This window comes from Taurulus bubalis (genome assembly GCF_910589615.1).
Source record: "Taurulus bubalis genome assembly, chromosome: 3".
Classification (NCBI taxonomy): Eukaryota; Metazoa; Chordata; class Actinopteri; order Perciformes; family Cottidae; genus Taurulus; species Taurulus bubalis.
Genome location: NC_136591.1, coordinates 26263973 through 26285030, shown reverse-complemented (window position 1 = coordinate 26285030; position 21058 = coordinate 26263973). Strand labels below are relative to the sequence as shown.

Here is a 21058-nt window from a genome sequence, read left to right as displayed (position 1 = left end):
CTGAACCTCCATTCTGGTGTTGTCTGAGCAAAGCAACAAGTTTTTTTTCCTTCCTATGTGTCTCTTATATTATTATAAAAAGCTAAATCACAAGGTATAACCAGAATTAGCGCACTAACAAAGTTTTGTCCTCTGTCCCCCCCCCTCGCTTTGTTCTGTCCCGCTCCACCCGACTCCTGTAGGTAGTGGTGTCGCAGCAGAAGGATGCCGCTGGTGAAGCGCACCATCGAGCCCAGGCACCTGTGCCACACGGTGCTGCCAAGGAACATCAAGAATGAGCTGGAGTGTGTGACTAACATCTCCTTGGCCAACGTCATACGTCAACTCAGCAGCCTCAGTAAGTGGCACAGACACACACACACACACACACACACACACACACACACACATACACACACACACACACACACACACACACACACACACATTAATTTTCTCATACAGCTATTTGAATGGACACACATAGTGTGCACGCACCTCGGCTCCCTGTGAATCAAATAGCTCACCGCTCCGATATTAGCTACTGAGTCAGCTAATGCCCACTTGTCACTTTTTATTTCCTGGACAGTATATTGCAGCCATTACATTATTCCGAAAACTAACTGACACACTTGATAATCCTGCACATTCAAAAATACAGTTTCCACAATTGCATATTTTTGTTAGTAAACTCAGGGCTGTCCTCCAATCGGGATTTTCAGTCGACTCATGTGCTTTTGGTTCATGCTTTTTCTTTTCTATATATATATATATTTTTTTTTTCATAAACACTTAAAATGAGTATTGATGTCTATTCTTCAAAACACAATACAATAAAAATATTTTTTAAAGTGGTATCAGTGCAGCCCATCTGCAGATCAGCTCACCCACACTTAACTGCTCCAGTAGTCTCATGTCTGACTAATGTCATGCCAATTTTTTTAATGACTTTGTTCATCACCTGTGAAAACATCAGATCTGTTCCGGTCGTTCAGTTGTAAAATCCTAGCCCACCACGGTGTGTTGCTACTGCCGAGCTGCGGGCAGCATTGTCAGCTGAGGAATCAATCACACGGGGCAGCAGTAGAGACGGTTGTACCGGCATCTGGTTCAATAGTAGTTGAGCAGACTTTACTGACAGCCAACAGCGCAGCTGAAAGCATTGGAGCAGCCAATAGAAACAAGTCATGCTGCTCTGACTCTCGCTGTCCAGCGTAGCGTCGTGCCTGTCTGAATAGAGTTATCATTGCAGAACATTGAAATAAAAGTAACAGTTTTCCTCTTCAGTTAAATCTTCATCTTTCTTTTTTGGTCTAAATCTGGTATCACAATGTCTGCGGTAAAACACCTCGAGCACTCAAATCTCCATCTGAGCCGCCATCCACGTTAGCTTCCCGAGGGACTTCTAGTCACCGCTGACACAGTGTTTCTCCAACTCTCAGTATCAGTGAACACATCTTGAAGCTATGCTTCACAAAGAACAACAGCACTTGTGGTTTACTGTGATTGTGAACGACAGAGCATTGGAGTTAACTTTTTTTTAAACAAAAGGGCCGACATGTCCCCAGAGACAGCTGATGTAAAATATAACTAACGGCTGGTGTAAAGTGAGAAATTACACTTTGAAGAAATTTAATTGAAAGAAAAATGTTCTCATTATTGCTACATATAAAATTGTTAATGGCGTCAATGGTTATTTTTGTTGAGTATTTCATAAGCATGAAGTACATGTTTTTTTAAACACACTATTTCTGCATGCAGGTAAATATGCAGAAGACCTGTTTGGAGAGCTGTTCAATGAGGCCCACACCTTCTCTTTCCGGGTCAACTCCCTGCAAGAGCGCGTGGACCGCCTTTCCATCAGTGTCACACAGCTGGACCCCAAAGAAGAGGAATGTGAGTAATTTAGCCACATACACACAAACACTTACTCTAACACTCTTTCTTTGAAAGGGTTTCCGTCAGTCACACCTTCACCTCTTACTGCACCAAACAAACTGGATGTGCACGTGTTGGTGCCTTTGAGTGTGTTTGTGTGTCAGCTGTGTGATGGAGCTCACTTGCCCCCCTCTTCCCATTGTTAATGGCTGTTTTTAGAGGAACAGGCAGCAAAGAGACAATGTCATCTTTCACCCTCAATAGTACAAATCATTGCCTCCACTTGAAACATTCTGAGTTTCACTTTGGCTCGATGCTTGTGTACCCACTGGAGGTCCTCTCTTGAGGAGGAGAAATTGGATCTGTGGTCAGGTGGCATCTGTGCTGAGCAATAATAAAAAGGAATGCGATAACGGTGACTGTCAGGTAAGCCAGGTTAGCCTGAGAGAGGGGAGGCCGGATGAGAGGCTAGTGTCGGTAGAGGAGAGTGCAGCGGGTGCAAAGTAAAAAGAGAGGGAATCGCAGCGGTGTAATCCCATGCTCCAAGGTGCCGTATCGATTCCCCATGGGCCAGCAGTGTGTTTACGACTCTGCACAATGCTACTCTAACTGCTTCCTAGTCACTGACACAGAGACAGTAAAAGGCTCACTGGGCTGGACTCGCTGCTTATGGCTTTTCTGTGAATGTAAGCACAGGCCTTGAGAGGCCTTTTTACAAGCCAATTAATTGTTTCTTAGTTTTAAAGACTCACAGGTTTGTGTTTTAAAGTGCTTGAGGTACGGACTCTTCAAGATCCAGATTACTGAGGCTTGCTTTGCATCCTTTGTTCTTCTTCTTCTAACTACCTCTCCTCTTCTTCCACCTGCCATTCTCTTACCATGTCCTGCTTCATCTTCCTCCTCTCCTCTCACCACCCTTTCCTCTAACCCTGTCCCTGTAGCCATCCTAATTGAATGATTGTGTGTGTGATCTAATTGTGGAAGTATGTTGTGCACGGGGTGTCTCAACTGATATGTGAGTCCATATTATTCTTCAGAGGGTAAGGACACACTCATGCACTCCTTCTCTCTTGCAACAAGGCTCAGTTTATGACCCTGCAGAGGGTGAGATAATAACATTTATCTTATTAGATTCACATCAACAAATTGACCTGGGGAAATAACAGTAACAACAAAGTCGGTCTTTGTATCATTTTGGCACATGGCTTCTTGTTCATATTCATGTGATGGTTCTGCACCCGGACACAGATGACGAGTGATTCTGTGTGTACGCGTGTGTCTGATGCATCCCTTCATAAATAAGCTTGACTTCCCACCCTTTAGCCTGAAGCACTGGCTGAAGAGACAGTGGATATGGATCAGCTCAGTTGCAGTTTAAGTGGGTGGTGGGAGTCGGAGGGGAGGAGGAGAGTAAGAAAGATGGAAGGATAGAGGGATGGGCGCATAATACAGGGCACTGCAGCAAAAGCAGTGGAGTGTAAAAGGATTGTACCGCAGAATTTTCTGGGCCAGGTAGAAATGGCCTCCTCTGCAGGTTGCAGTGATTTCCCACTCAGTTCAACTCCTCCACACGCACTTATAACCAAATAAATTTGTCTTGTAAATGTACAAACCTGCACTTAACTTTCCTGTCCCGACCATTGTAAAAAATCAAATAGCTATAATAGCAAGGGTGTGTGGTGAGAGGAGAGGAGTCAGATAAATGGACAGTTGTGGGAGAGATTCAGCGAGGGGTTTTGTTTCCCGTAAATGCCCCCCTTCGCCCCCACTCCCACCCTGTCTTTATCCTCTCCAACATATGCTGCTGTACACAGTTGAAAGTGTATGCTTTAAGCATAAGCGTAGGACTTGCCTTGTAATTGTCTATGTGGGTCTGTGGTTGGCATGAGAGAGAGAGAGGGAAGAAGAGGGGGAGAAGTGCAGGCAGGGATGGGACCATAAATCAGGACGGTAGAGGAATAAATGAAGGGAGGGAGGATGGGGGTCGGGAAGGATGGAGCACAGCGAATCACACGATATGTATTTCACAGATACTGTTCACAAAAGTCCCTCGTGGGCCTCTTTGAAGTTCTTTAAAATGCGTAATCACACAAAAAAAAGAACATTTAGTGACCAACTGACAGATTACACTCGGGAATGGTTTCTGATTCACAGCTAAATTATGCTAGACGCCAGTAGTGTGACTCATCACTCACAGCGGAGTGTCTCAGTACAGGCAGGAAGTGTAAAAATATATGTGAAAAAAAAATCTGCATAATTCAGGAGGCCCATCAACACCTTTACTGGTTTTGCCACCTCAGTCCCCACCCCCTCCTTCAACAGGTGTGTGATGGAGAGAATCCTCACTTCCTGCATCACCGTGTGGTGCGATAACTGCACAGACAGTCAGTGCAGCAGGTGGTTAAGACTGCAAAGAAGATCATTGGCAGCAATCTACACGCGATCAGGGACATTTACCACAGCATGTGCAAGAAAACAGGCCTCCTGCATCATTCGGGACCCCGCCCACCCTGCAAACAGACTGTTTGCCTTCGCCCCATCAGGCCGGAAGCTACGCAGCATCAGGGCCAGAACCACCAGGCTGATGAACAGCTTCTCCCCTGATGCTGTGAGACCAGGCGGCATTCTTTGCCTAGTCTTGATTTTTAACTGAGATCCCAGTAATTCATGAAGTGAATGACTAAAAATACAGCTGCACAGATAAGTCAAGCCAAATCTAAAAAGCAGTATATGCCAACTTTAACCGGGGGTTTAACAATTGAGTTTAATTCAGTGCAACACAAGGCACCTTACAGAGGTTCTAAAGGCCAGATAGTTGCCACTTGCAGAAAAACTTGCAAACATCGAAAAATCCCTGAGATTTCCAATGCTATACATAATTAACTTAAAGACCAATGTATTTGATTACTGTATTAAAACATGTCGAGCGCATGTATTATATACGTATGGTTTGGTTACAGTGAATATATAGATACATCACATTCTCTCCCACTATGATTCTCCCTCCTTTATAACAGTTGGCCCCATCTGTGGGACCAAGAGTAAGTTTTTTTTATAGAATATAGAAAATAGTCCAATATAACAGTGAGGTCTGGCTGTGCTGTCTAATAAAATTAGCCCAGTCCTCACAATGTTATACATTAGCTTTGGTTATACAATGTAAACATAACACTATAAATGCATCGCACGTGCAAATTATAGATAATACGAGTATTAATTTGATCAGCTGCATCAGGCCAATTCAAACTGGCTCCCCAGATTACCTTTAATATATTTTCACATGCATATTCATGCTATTGCTTGACTGAATACTTGGTTTGTTATATACTCAGAGATGCCTCCATTTCGCCAAGTATGCACAAGCGATCAATACTTTAAATTAAATAGTTAATCAATAGTCAATCCATCGCATTCTATCTTGCATTAGTCCAGAGTTGTAACTAAACACCGATTGAGAGAGTAGATCAGATGTGTTCTTATTATGAATCCACTTCTTTTCTTGGCAAGACCCGACATGCTGCTGGAAAACACTTAGTCCAACACCGTTGCCCCTTGGCGTTCATCAAACGTAATAAATAGTTGTATTTCACTCTCACAAAGTCAGCGATCAAAGCCCTGAAAGTGGCTGCCGAGTAAGTGAGATCCTCCCCTGACTGTTATTTGCTGACATTACACTTGAAGAGGAGGAAGAACACAAGTTTACCTGATTGCTGTTCCCACAATTCACCCTCATGGATTGTTCCGCTTCATCCTCTCATTCAAGTTGTAAACCTTAACATCCACTTTGACATGACGGGGAGGCAGGGCCCCACACAACTTGTATAGTGAACGTAAAATCAAAAAAATTCAATAGATACTCTTACTATTACCATTTTTGTTGTTAATAAATAATGGTGAATATTTTGGTTAAAACGTAACATTTGGTTAACATTGCTTTTATTTAAACATGATTATTCCCTCTTCTTTCCAGTATTGGGAATAAAGATCAGGCTCAGCTGTTTCCCATGCCTACATAATACAAAACAGTAGGAGGCTTGCAGGATTCAAATGTTGCACTGACACACTGTAGGGAATGATGGGAATGATGACACAGAGTGTGAAGACATGAAAGATGTTTCACTGAAGGTCGGAGCGATGTGAGACGCAGTCGAGGCTGGAGTGATGTATGCAGTGTCATTGGTGTGCAGTGGTTGAGGTCAAAAGTGCTTAATCAGATGGATTAATGCATGTTCAGACTGTACACACATGTACACATACATGTGCTACACACCTTGCTAAAACCCTTTAGTTTTGCTTTTGCCCTTTAGGCCTCCACTCCCCCTTCTCCTCTTCCTCCTCTCCTGACCCCCATACCACCCACACACACACACACACACACACACACACACACACACACACACACACACACACACACACACACACACACACACACACACACACACACACACACACACACACACACACACACACACACACCTACCTTCTCTGTCTTTGTTGTCCACCCCTGCCCACTCTCATCTCTCTGATTGATCTCTGCTCTCCCTCCATCTTGCGTGAATGCTATTTGTGTTCTGTCAGGCTAGCCTCCCACTATCACTCCAGCCAACCAAACTAATGGCCTGCATCCCCTATTTAATGGCACCGTTATATCACCGCACTGGCTGCAGGCCATTTTGGAGGGGCCACAAAGCCACCCCTAGTCCCCGTGGGATCTAACTGTTTCATTATGTACTCCATAGTCCCGCTCTGCTTCTGCTTTTTCTCTTAGCCTTTCTGTGTCTCTGTTTCTGTATTCCATAAGACGCTTCTTCTTCTATTGCCAATTTTCTTTTCTTCTCTTTGAGTCTCTCACATGACTTCTTGCTCTTTCATTTTTTGCATTTCTTTGTTTTCCTTGTTTTTTCAGTGTTTGTTAACCCTCCTTGACTCTTATTTTCTAAACCTCTCCTTAGCTCCCTTTCATCTCTCTGTCTTTCTAGTTCTCCCTATTAAGGTCTATTCAAAGAAGCTTTGTCGGCACGACTGTTAAAACACTTACCAAAACAGTACCTGTACGTCCCATTTGTAATAGGTATATTATAAAACGACCAAAGTCTCTCATTTACTCTGAAACTCCTATTTGTGACTTGATGTGTCTTTGTTTCCCTCTGTAACTGGAAAGACTGGAGTCGATAATAATCACAAATATTGGTGGGACCTCATCCCCCGTCCCCCAAAGCTTGGCCTTCTTTGATTAAAACAATACAATATTAAAATGCACATAAAAAAAAATAAAAAAATATTGTGGAAGTTATCTTTTCATTATCTGTGGTGTTTAAGCAATGCTGCAAATCAACGACCAGGACTATTTTATGGCAATCTTTCATTTGTATTCCATTTTTTAACCTAAGTGTTAAAGATGCCAAATACAAAATTGGGAGCATTTCTATTGCCTCTCAACGGCTCTCAAAATGGGGACGGTTAACAGTGGCTCGCAGCTAACAGTGCAAAAATAGCAAAAGTGTCCATAGAGCTAACAGTGTTTACCTGAGTGAGAGGGTGAGTGCCACTTTTCCACGATGACACCATCGGTTGGGACAGCGTTATCAGGTGTAACTGCTCAGCAATTATGCAGAAGGTATAATTTGCCTGTATGATAGGTCATCCAGAAGCATTGTGGCTGGTGAGCAGCAAGCAGCAGTAAGAAACACTGTGATTAAAGCCTTCTAAAGTCCAAACCAAAATGTTGAGCAGATGCATACAGTTCATCTACTCACTTCTCAAATTACTTCGTAACATCCTGCAACAATCATGGTTGATACAAGAAGAGAGAAGAAGAGGACAAAATGAAAGAAAAAAGAACAATCAATGAACATGTTTACAAGAGAAAGAAGGAAAAGATGAAGAAAAGTAATAGAGCAAAAACTATGAGAAGAAAGAGGAATTCAGGGCTACAGGAGGGGAAATATAGGGCAGCATTTGCATTGAAGTACAACTGAATGAAGAGCCGTGTCTGCATGCTAAAAGACAGTTTGGCCTCTGCCTTTTCTTATCTTCAGAAGTTATGTGTAGGACGGCATCTTGATGAAGCAGGAGGCGAAGAGGGAACACATCGTTTCCGTGTGTGTGTGTGTGTGTGTGTGTGTGTGTGTGTGTGTGTGTGTGTGTGTGTGTGTGTGTGTGTGTGTGTGTGTGTGTGTGTGTGTGTGTGCGCGTGTGCGCGACAAGATCTTCCTCACCTGTCTTTGGTTGAGAGTGTTTAAGCTAGATGTTATCTGTCTCAGAGAGAGATATGAGAGAGAGAGAGGAAGAGAGAGAGAGAGAGAGACTATCCACCACTGGCTTACTGATAAGGAGGTTCACTGTGGCTTAGATCAGAGGCTGAAGGCACACAAACGCACGCACACACACACACACACACACACACACACACACACACACACACACACACACACACACACACACACACACACACACACACACAACCTTTCACTAACTCATTCACTCAAAGCTCACTTACATTTTTCTCATTAGCTGAATGTCTTCACTAAACGGGTGGAATTGGTAGTTCAGCTGAATAAGTGACATTTTGTAATTAGGATGTAGAACATCATGCTAAAGTGCGTGTGCGTGTGTGTGTGTGTGTGTGTGTGTGTATGTATGTGTGTGTGTGTCCGCGTTTGCGTTTCTGCCCACATAGATTAGTGCAGTGTGCCTCTCTCAGTGTTCAGTGTTGCTTGGCAGAGGTTTATAGGCACCTCAGTCTGCATCAGATTCATCCTGACACACTTCTGCACTGTCTCTCTCTTGTTTGTTGCTTTTGCACACTTTGATCACACCATCTGACAGCGCCCTGTTCTCCCTAAATGCATTGAGGCGGCAGGACACAGCGTTCTTGCTTAGCGTGCAGCCCTCAGCAACACCAGATTGACGCTCACCGGTCGGCCAACAGCTACTTCTTGCCCCGGCATGTTGTTTGTTATCTGTCTGTAGTCCACTCTGTTGATTTATTCTGTAATTTAATCAGCCGTGAGAGGGAGAATGTTGGTGCACTTTCATGACCTTCACTCTGACCTTCCAGTTGAAAGGAGGCCAGGCAAAAAGTGAAATACCCTACAGGGATCACTCACGCATCACTTTAATGTTCATATCTCCTTTTCCACATCTGTATCCCTTACCCTCTCTAATCTACTTCAAATTCTTAGATCTCCCCATTACTCCCACTTATCTCTGGCATTGCTCTCCTCTGTGATAGCTCTGGGCAGTGTGCAGTAATTGTCATTCCACTGTGGCTTTGAATTTGTTTCTCCTTCTTATCATTAGTCACCTCTTATGTCGCTGATCTGAGAATTTAAGTTTATTCCGTTGCGCTCCCTGATACAATAATGAGTTCTTAAAGAGTAGTTTACTACAACTTGGGTCTAATTTTGCCTAGTTTTACGGCATCGTCCCTGTCACTAATAACAAGGTTGTACTCATCAAGTTGATAGCTGAGATCTGTGAATGCTGCATCACCAAAAACAAACATGCAAGTCAACCAAAACCTATTTGAAAGAGAAAACAAAGGTTAACAGTTAAATTACTACCCAAACATCCATCTCAGTTCACAGACTAACTCTATGTTTTAACATTGACCTATATGTTCCACAGTTGTGCGTTCAGTTTTACCGAGAAATTAGATACCTTTTTTGTTCGTTTACTGCACTTCTCTTATTGGACACCTCGCACATGCCTTACTGATTCTTTCTCACAGAGGTCATACTTTGTGTTTTTATGGCTGTGTGTTTTCTCTCTTGCTCTCTTCTACACCACTCCTTCCGCATTTTATCATATTTCCCTTCGCTCTTATATTCCCATCCTCTTCTTCGCCATCAACTTGTCTGTATTTCTTGGGAATACTTCCTGTGTGTCAGCTCCTGCTCTTTGTTTTACGGTTAGTGGCTCTTCACTCCGTCCCCTGTTTACATCACCCTGACTCTGTTGTGTCCGTGTAGTTTTATTATCACCCTCCTCCGTGCTCTGGCCTCCTGTCTCTCTCGCAGAGTGTTACTTACCGAACCTCAACTCACTGATGGTGTTTGTTAATGATGATACTTCAGAGCCTCAGGTGGCTGGCCTTTCACTACGGTGAGTGTGTGCAAGTAATTACCCAGATGTACTGCTGCGATGTGGAAGATCAGATTGCGTTAGCTTGTCCTTTGCACAGTAAAATGCCGTTTGACTCGTTTTATCAAGACAAGCATTCAATGACGGTCTTGATGACTCAGCTGTTTTGGCTTCAAGATCAATTCACCGTACGGGCTCATAGTTCAGTGTTTGATTCTGTTGTTTTGTTGTGTATGTGTGTGTGGTACAATACAATATATTTTCTATATGCCACATGACTTTTTTCAGTCTTCCTCTGGGCAGCATTAAAGTGTATCCATTTGTCATTTCCTCATGTATAATTCAGATCCCGTTGCAACGCTCTGGATTTCTTTCCAAGACTTGCTGTTTTCAACTTGGCCCGACAAGATTAAGGGTTAGCATAAGTGTGGTTGTTTTCCCTCTTCCCCTCAGCAATTTCTCCAACCTGTTTTTTTTTCTGCAAGCTTCAGCTGTGCAGCATCAAGTTCTTCTTTCACCCTCCGAAAATGTCAGCTGTTCCCGTACGAAAGACGGGCACTTATCCCCACAGCCTCTGACAGACGACCTTAGCCTGGCCGAGCCTTGTCTGGCTTATTTTAATTCAGTCTGGACGTTGTGTGGGTTTGCTTTGGCGGGGAACTGAAAGGATCCAACGAGGACAACAATGCAGCGTTAGTCCAAGAGAGGAGGATTGGCAGTTTCTCATAGATTTAGTGCTTCGTCATGTTTTGATGATATTGACAAGATGTTATGATGATATTGACAAGATGTTCATGAAAGACATGAGTGAGACAGCGAGTCTTTTTTTTTTTTTTTTAAAGAACTTGATTTAATAACCGATATTCCCATCTCTTCCTCTTTTTTTATTCTCCATCCCTCCTTTCATTCCATAGTGTCTCTTCAGGACATTACCATGAGGAAGGCCTTCAGGAGTTCCACCATTCAGGACCAGCAGCTGTTTGACCGCAAGTCGCTGCCCGTCCCACTGCAGGAGAGCTACCAGACATGCGAGCAGCCGCCACCCCTCAACATCCTCTCGCCCTACAGGTCTGAATCCGGTTCCCATTACTTTACAAAAGGTTTTCTGGGTATGATGTTTTTTTTTTTTTCATGGTTTATTTGATAAAGGGACAGTGGACATTAATTAAAACATTTCTGTAAATTCGCCAGAGTTAGCCAAGAGGCTATTTTTCATCTGTAGTCCCGAGAGGCAGATACCAAAAAACAAACCTAAAAACAGAAATAAGACTAAACTTACAAGGTTATAAAATATTGACACTTTACGATGCGTCCACAAACAATGAATGAGTGAGAATATTAAAATACGTAGTATCATCATTCAGGAGACATTGTCAAGTACTAGCATGACATGCATCACAGAGGCTCACAAATTCAACACACACAAAGCAAATCAAATGAGGGATAACTATGTTAAAATAGATGGACTAAAGACAAGATAGAGACAAGTTAGACACTAAAAAGCATCCATGTCAGAGGCACAGAACATAAAAGCATGCACAGTATGTGAAATATATGAATCAATCAGACACAGCTAAACAACAATAAAAGACATGCATGCAGGTAGATGATGGCAAACCCAAGACCGACAGACAGCTGACAACAGACAAACTGAGGGGAAGTTCAATCGTATGCTAAAAGTAAGTTATAATGTGCATTTTAAATCCACATTTTGCAAGTCAAATGATGAATAGAAGAGAGTGACATTGCTCCCTTCTTTAAGAAAGAACTGGAAGGTGTAATTGCAGCCACTTTTTCTGAGCCCAGCATTTCACGAACAACCTTTCATATATTTATCCGTTTCTATTCTCGTCAGTGTGGAGATTGGGGAAGAATGTATTTATATTTTATTGAAAGACATAAAGAAAGACTGATTGCGCCCTACTGTGTTAACACAAAAGCAGCTAAATTGCCTTGAATGTTGGCTGTTATTTATCCCATTCTTCTGTATCATACTTTTGCCTGCCACAAAAAAGGTTTTCATGAACAGTAATGCTCACAAGGATGCACACAGAACAAATAGAAAAGACACGGTAAGCTGCTTGTGCAACTTGGTTGGTTGGTGTATTATTATTGGCAGGCTTGTGACTCCTTCACACCAGACATGTCTTGACTCCTGAGTGTTGAGCCGGGCAAGCAGAGCAATAGAGAGATACATCTGAAGATGAATAATCCATAAAAAGCTCTGCTGGCCAGCACTCCCTCCCCGTTATTTCTCAGCCTTCTCGCCCTGCTTTCTCGCTTTCTTTCCCCTCTCACTTCATTTTCTCTCCTGCAGCATCTTACATGACACAGGCTGTCACTCTGACCAAGCTAGTTGGAGAAGGTTACAGGGAAAACACAACTGTTTATTTGGAGTGTGTACAGACACGTGCATATGCACTGTATGGAGAAAGGTGTAGGCTGTGGTATTTCAATCTGCCGTAAGGGCATTTATTTTACGTCTGGGCCTTGACATGTCCAAGCAAAAGGCCAGTGTGGGTATCTGCCTCACCTCTCCTTGAATAACAACTGATGGAGTGTCCCAGAGCACGTGGTCCAACAGAGTGGATTAGGTTTCTATTATGGAGGACTGTTGCTCTACTATGTGTGTGTTTGTGAGAGAAAGAGTGGTATATATACGTACGTATATATATATATATATATATATATATATATATATATATATATATATATATATATATATATATATATATATAAATATATATATATACGTACGTATATATATATTTATATATATATATTTATATATATATATATATGTACATATATATATGCTGACACTAACTATAACTTTCATTATCAATTAATCTGATGATTACTTTCTTGATTAATAAAGATCATTTCACCTATAAAGAACAGTAATATAAGCCTAATATCACTTAATTATCATACAAGACAAAGAAAAGTAAGAAATTACCCTCTTTTGAGTTCTTCCGTCTGCTCCTCTCATTTTGTTCTCCTCTCCTGATTTTGTTCATCTCTCCACACATCACATCAGGAGTCAGGCTGTTTCTCAGATCTACTCTGAACACATGTGCTCTGCTCTCTCTTCTTCCATCACTCATGCACACAAGAAAAAAAGACGGACGCACACAAACACGTGCCTCAAATAATCACAGAATGAAGACAATGTATAATGATTTACACAAACAGTCAAATACTACTACTACTGCACACAGTGTACTGCAGGCATATGAGGTGCCGTGATCGTTGCTATGAACCATCCAGTCCTTATAACCAAAGTGATAGTTGCATCTGTGCAATCATCTTATATTGATTATTATGAGCTTTGGGTATTGTCGAAAGAATGAGATGGCGGATACAAGCGTCCAAAATGAGTATTCTTCGTAAAGTGGCTAGGCTCAGCCTTAGAGATAGGACAGGTAGCTCAAAGTAAGTAAGCCACTGCTCCTTCGCATCGAAGGGGGCCAGTTGAGGTGGTTCGGGTATCTGATCAGGAGGCCTCCTGGGCGCCTCCAGTGAGAGGTTTTCCGGGCACGGGGATTATATATCTCGTCTTGCCTTTGTACACCTCTGGGTTCCCCAGGAAGAGCTGGCAAACCGTGTGGGGGGGGAGGGATACCTGGAATAAGTTGCTCAGCCTGCTGCACCATCGACCCAACCCCAGACAAGTAGATGAAAATGGATGGATGTATAGGTAGTTAGTTCAGGGTGCCTGCTCAAAAGTCACTACTCCAGGATTATTGTTTCCCAGTGGTTTACAAACTATTGAGCAGAGTTTGCAAGACTGAATGCTGATGATTTGTCAAACAGACTGCAGATGCCACAGATTGTGTACAACTTCATTCACAATACAGGAAATAATAATTAAAGTTTGTTTGTAATTAAGAATGTTTGTTTGAAAGCTGCAGTCTTTTTTGACAGTGGTGAATACAATACTTGGGCATAAAGATATTTGGAAACAGCCAAGAAAAAAGAGAAAGACATCCGCAGGACAATTTACAAGGCTTATCATCATATTGATATAAAATTACATTTCCGGACAGCATCTGTTGGTACTTGTGTATGATAATTCCCTTGTCAATGAGGACCTTTTGATGTGATAACTACCTGTGTCTGTCAAAAGTCTCTCTCCGTTTCCCTCCCTATCATCATGGCACTGTTCTCCCCAGTGAGCACCAACCACAAAGGCTTCTGTAATGTGAGTGAAGAAGACAGAGAGCAGAGATGAGAGAGAATAAAAGATAACGCAGGGCATGAGCGATTATTCATGGAAAATGGTAAACATATGATTTGTTGAAGGAAAGCAGACTGAGACAGGCAAGGGCAGGACAAAGGAAAAGAAAACATATTATTATCAAAATGTCCCTCTCCCTGCATTTTAAAAGGAAAACAACCTTTTTGTAACAGAATAATTTTGACCTTTGTCTTCAATCAATCTCCAGTTTTTCAAATGTAAGAATTTATTTGTCTGACATTATTATAAAGGGAAGATTTTGGGGGCTTTGGACTGTTGATTGAGCAAAACAAGACATTTGAAGTATTCACCTTGAACCTTGAAATTGTGATGCCTCTTTCTATCATTTGCTGTCTAAGAGAATAATTGACGAACTGAATCAAAGATGACATTAATGGTTTGTTGTAGCTGTGTATGGAATAAAACTACATTTGAAATCTGGCATCATCTTGATCTGGAACTCACATTATTGATCGATGTGGCAATCATTGTCTTAATTGATTAATTCATAAATAACTAATTTTGCCCTTTAAATGTCTTCAAATCTGTTACATCCAATCAACAGATATTCAGTGTATTGTGAATAACTAACCTAGGCAGCAAATATTTACTTTTGAGAAACCAAGACAGGTGGTTCCAGCGTTTTAAATTTTTGCTTAAGTTATCGTTGTCATTATTTAGCTTCTGAAAAGAAAATAAACACTACTTCTCCAGCATGCTAACCAAAATCCAATGTGATTCTTTTGTCGATCTGCAGGGACGATGGGAAGGAGGGTCTGAAGTTCTACACCAACCCGTCCTACTTCTTTGACCTGTGGAGAGAGAAGATGCTGCAGGACACGGAGGACAAGAGGAAGGAGAGACGGAAACAGAAGGTATGTCAGAACAATCACAAGCAGTGCACGAGTACATTTGACCTCTTGTTCGTGCAACTATTCTGGACTGTGCTTAATTCTGTGTTGCCACATTAGATTGATGTGTTTGTGATGAGCAGTGGGCTGTGGGCACATGAGCACTGAGGTTAGCGAGCAGGAAGACATGAAGTGAGAGTGGACAAGAGGCTTCCTGCAGTATCCGTAGATGCAGATTGACTTGTCCTGCTTGAATAAATTGAGTGATTCACTGATAGAAACACAGGCCTGGCTGTAACTAGCCACCACAGATAGATTAATCAAGTCTTCCTCCAGTCGACCCTTCTACTTATTTCTCGTGTGATGATTACATCTAATTAATGGAAGCATCTGCTGATCACTTGCCCCTGCACTGTGTGCCATCGCTCTGCCTCTAGACACACACACACACACACACACACACACACACACACACACACACACACACACACACACACACACACACACACACACAATCTGAAGTTGGATTTTTAGGCATGCAGACCACACTAATTAAATAAAAGAGCTCCATGCACATCCAGAGAAAGCTCGTATCCCACATCAAATGCAGAGCTTTAAGCCCCTCCTCAAAAAAGAGGGGTTTCCCACTCGGAGCATCAGGAGCCTAATCAGTCCCAGCTTGCATTTCCATGCGTGGGAAGCAAGGCGTGCTCCACATTTTGCCCCCTGCAGTCAATCAAAGCTTATTATAGTCACATTTCAATGAGGAAGAAGGAGAGTGGTTTCCCACTGAGGGTTTGTGTGAATGAAGAGGTTCTAACTTGTTGGTTATGAGGTTTTTAATGATAGTGGGAATCGGCTCAAAGAGGACGGAGGATTAGTTGAGAGGATGTAAAATTAAGGATGTTTATTTGCTGTTATTTTCAGTTTTAGGATTCATTAAAGTTATGATAGAGTAATAAACATACATAAATCTTTAAAAGGGAAGACTTTTTTTCTTCTTCAGAGGGTTAGGTTGATATGACCGCTTGTAGCTGAAGCTCATTCCAATGATTTCCTCTAATTAAAGCCCCGGGTGGGCTCAGCTTGTAAAGCCATGTTCATTTCCTCCTTCACCACACTGGCAGATAGACAGACCCCATGGAAAGGCCCAGAGAACATTCAAAGGGAGAGCAGGATGGATTAGAGGAATAACGTGCACATATTTGCTTTATGAATTATAGTTATATAACACATTTGTTGGTTTGTGTAACCATCGTGGTAGAGAAATGGTCTGAATGAGGATCAGGGCAAATACAGTGTGGAGAAGATATCAACCTTTAAAATGGTGAGGGATGGAAAATGAGAGTTATGAATAATTGGGGGAAATTTAGTGTGTAAATCACTGATAGATGAAGGTTGAGTGTCCATATAGTGTTTTTCTAATAGCGTCAAGTTTTTTCTTCTTCAAATGTTTGAGGTCAGAGAAAAAAAAACTATTTTTCCAGTGTCTTTTTTCAGATTGCTTTAACTTTTAACTCAATGTGCCTCTCAGTCACGGTGTGTGTGTGTGTGTGTGTGTGTGTGTGTGTGTGTGTGTGTGTGTGTGTGTGTGTGTGTGTGTGTGTGTGTGTGTGTGTGTGTGTTGCAGTAAATTATGTATACTCTTTTTACTCCAGTTTATTATTTCACCAGACGATTACAGATGCCAGCTAAACCACTCTGCTTCTTAAACCTCATCAGGCTTAGGGCTTCTACAGGTGTTCTACAGCTCATATGACCTTGATATGAATACCAGCCCCTAGTGTCCTTGATCTATAAAGAATCAGCAACTCCTTGCCTTTTAAAAAAATAAAATAAAATGAATTGTATTTTTGGTGCCTTCCCATCATGCCCCAGAGTAATACTGCACCTCTTTAGATTAAGACCTAAAGCATCCAAATCTGCAATTATAATCACAATAAACACAAGCAATGACATTTTTTCAAGCCTTTCCAGTCCATGTTTTTCGGTTCAGAAATAGAAAAATTAGCACCTTTGGCCATAAATCTTGCTCACACCATGACCGTTGTGTACTTCAAATGATCGTCTCCATCAGCGCGTGTCATCTGACGCACATTCAGATGAGTCTGAGGGCCAATGAGAACGCAGGACCTCGAAACATGGAAGCCAAAATAAAAAATAAAAAGTCCCGTCACCTTTTCGCAGCTTGCGACGTCAATACTTTACAAACAGTAAAGTCCTACTACTAGAAGATTCGTACAGTTACATCCGTGGTACTTTGAGCGAAATCCGCCGTTGCTAGGGGTACTAAATTAGTTAAATAGTGAAACGTTATAATCTAATGTTGAGGAGCTTATGTATGGAAGCCCATTTCCGCCACACAAAAAAAAAGAGAAAAAATCTCATAATTATGAGATAATAAAGTCGAAATTATGAGATAAAAAGTCATAATAATGAGATAAAAAGTCAGAATTGTGAGATAGAAAGTCATAATAATGAGATATAAAGTCATAATAATGAGATAAAAAGTCATAATTATGAGATATAAAGTCGAAATTATGAGATAAAAAGTCATTATTATGAGATAAAAGTCATAATAATGAGATAAAAAGTCATTATTATGAGATAAAAAGTCATAATAATGAGATAAAAAGTCATTATTATGAGATAAAAAGTCATAATAATGAGATAAAAAGTCATTATTATGAGATAATGACTCAATAATAATGAGATAAAAAGTCATAATAATGAGATAAAAAGTAATTATTATGAGATAAAAAGTCATAATAATGAGATAAAAAGTCAAAATAATGAGATAAAAAGTCATAATAATGAGATAAAAAGTAATTATTATGAGATAAAAAGTCATAATAATGAGATAAAAAGTCAAAATAATGAGATAAAAAGTCATAATAATGAGATAGAAAGTCATAATAATGAGATAAAAAGTCGAAATAATGAGATAAAAAGTCGAAATAATGAGATAAAAAGTCGAAATAATGAGATAAAAAGTCGAAATTATGAGATAGGAAGTCGAAATTATGAGATAGTAAGTGCGCATGCGCTTCAGTGACGTTGGCTTTTCTCCTTCCTGTTATCTGCGCTGTCTTCACAAGTCTCTTCATCCCCTCGCCGGTCTAACCATGCAAACGATATGCAAGCGTCAGTGTTGACGTTTTAGCTCAACAAATAATAGCATTGCTATTAATGTAGCTGTTGCATGTGTTTCTCAAAGAGGCTACCGGTACTACAGCCCTTTAATCAAGATGTGTCATCACAGCCGTGGTGTCCTACTACCTATGGGGTGGCTGGGTCATGAGCGTGGCGGAGCGAGTGAGGTGGCATGTGTTGCTGCCTGTGCAGATTTACCGGGAGCGGAGACTGAAGGACGTTAAGAAAACGTTAAACGGTGTTGTTGACTGTTGTTGGCGGAGCCTACGGCCCACAGTAGCCTGTGTTCTGTCCCCGAATAAACAACAAAATGAGCAAGATAACGTCTCGTAGCTTTCCTGACCAAGGGTCGCTACAATATGCTTGAGACTCACTGTTGTTCTTCATTCTCTAAATGGTATTATGTTAACACACTTCACCGCAAAGCGCCTGTCTAAACGACAGAGGACAACTCGGTGCGTTACCTTTCAACATACTGCATTAGTGTTAGCTAGGATGATTCACAGCTAGACAGGTCATGAGACCTTTACTGACCTCCTGAACTCAGTAACTGCAATAACCGATCTTAACTATAACTTCTTCCTGTAAACACTTCCTGCATGCAGCCCCTTAGTGTACGGAGGTAGAGATTGTTTGCGCCCTGTGGACCTGGAGAAGGTTCAAGTCTGCCTTGAAGAGTGTGTGTTTAAGGATTCCCTATGTGATGAAGATATGTTCCATATCTGTGTGGACCTAATATCAGAGTATAATCTGAAATTAACAGGAGGTCAGTGAAGGTTTCATGACCTTTGTAGCTGTGAGCTGCCTGTGGAGAGTTTCCGGGAGCGGAGTTTGAGGGACGTTAAGACAACGTTTAACGGTGTTGACTGTTGTTGGCGGAGGCTGCGGCCTACAGTAGCCTGTGTACTGTCCCCAAATAAACCACACAATGAGCAAGATAACGTATCGTAGCTTTCCTGCTTTTACCGGTAGCCTCTTTGAGAAACACATGCAACAGCTACATTAATAGCAATGCTATTATTTGTTGAGCTAAAACGTCAACAGTGACGCTTGCATATCGTTTGCATGGTTAGACCGGCGAGGGGATGAAGAGACTTGTGAAGACAGCGCAGATAACAGGAAGGAGAAAAGCCAACGTCACTGAAGCACATACGCACTTACTATCTCATAATTTCGACTTTCTATCTCATTATTTCGACTTTTTATCTAATTATTTCGACTTTTTATCTCATTATTTCGACTTTTTATCTCATTATTATGACTTTTTATCTCATAATAATGACTTTTTATCTAATTATTTCGACTTTTTATCTCATTATTTCGACTTTTTATCTCATTATTATGACTTTTTATCTCATAATAATGACTTTTTATCTCATTATTATGACTTTTTATCTCATAATAATCACTTTTTATCTCATTATTATGACTTTTTATCTCATAATTATGACTTTCTATCTCATAATAATGACTTTTTATCTCATAATTATGACTTTCTATCTCATTATTATGACTTTATGTCTCATTATTATGACTTTTTATCTCATAATAATGACTTTTTATCTCATTATTATGACTTTCTATCTCATTATTATGACTTGTTATCTCATTATTATGACTTTTTATCTCATACTAATGACTTTTTATCTCATTATTATAACTTTTAATCTCATTATTATGACTTTTCATCTCATAATAATTACTTTTTTGTCATTATTATGACTTTTTATCTCATAATTATGACTTTATCTCATTATTATGACTTTTTATCTCATAATAATGACTTTTTATCTCATTATTATGACTTTTTATCTCATAATAATCACTTTTTATCTCATTATTATGACTTTTTATCTCATAATTATGACTTTCTATCTCATAATAATGACTTTTTATCTCATAATTATGACTTTCTATCTCATTATTATGACTTTATGTCTCATTATTATGACTTTTTATCTCATAATAATGACTTTTTATCTCATTATTATGACTTTCTATCTCATTATTATGACTTGTTATCTCATTATTATGACTTTTTATCTCATACTAATGACTTTTTATCTCATTATTATAACTTTTAATCTCATTATTATGACTTTTCATCTCATAATAATTACTTTTTTGTCATTATTATGACTTTTTATCTCATAATTATGACTTTATCTCATTATTATGACTTTTTATCTCATAATTATGACTTTATCTCATTATTATGACTTTTTATCTCATAATAATGACTTTTTATCTCATTATTATGACTTTTTATCTCATAATAATCACTTTTTATCTCATTATTATGACTTTTTATCTCATAATTATGACTTTCTATCTCATAATAATGACTTTTTATCTCATAATTATGACTTTCTATCTCATTATTATGACTTTATGTCTCATTATTATGACTTTTTATCTCATAATAATGACTTTTTATCTCATTATTATGACTTTCTATCTCATTATTATGACTTTTTATCTCATAATTATGACTTTCTATCTCATAATAATGACTTTTTATCTCATTATTATGACTTTTAATCTCATTATTATGACTTTTCATCTCATAATTTCGACTTTATTATCTCATAATTATAATTCTTTTTTTTTTTTCCATCTCTTTTTTTGTGTGTGTGTGGCGGAAACGGGCTTCCATACTTTCTCTTCTCACAAGGGTTTACAGTACTTCAGGCGTTTAAATGTATTAGATCGGAACTGTGGTTGATGATCTAGAAGCGTTTGAGTTTTTTAAAACTCACTTCCTCATTTTCGAAAAATCTGTAAAATAAAGCTCTGGGCCAATCAAGTTAACTACTACATATTTCTTTAAAAAGACCGTTTTGGCGTTGTTAAATCACACACACAGGCATAG

The 21058-nt window shown here is 40.1% G+C and overlaps 1 protein-coding gene across 1 annotated transcript in view; it reads left to right on the top strand.

The window, feature by feature from the left end:
* Positions 1 to 204: 204 nt before the first annotated feature.
* Positions 205 to 21058, top strand: part of wasf1 (WASP family member 1) — a gene marked incomplete at both ends in the record, with an annotated part of 33443 nt that continues 12589 nt past the window's right edge. Inside the window, 4 exons of the mRNA XM_079216078.1 lie at positions 205 to 337; positions 1741 to 1875; positions 10857 to 11010; positions 14940 to 15057. Of these exons, the coding sequence (XP_079072204.1) occupies positions 205 to 337; positions 1741 to 1875; positions 10857 to 11010; positions 14940 to 15057 (540 nt within the window). The remainder of the gene's footprint in view (positions 338 to 1740; positions 1876 to 10856; positions 11011 to 14939; positions 15058 to 21058) is intronic.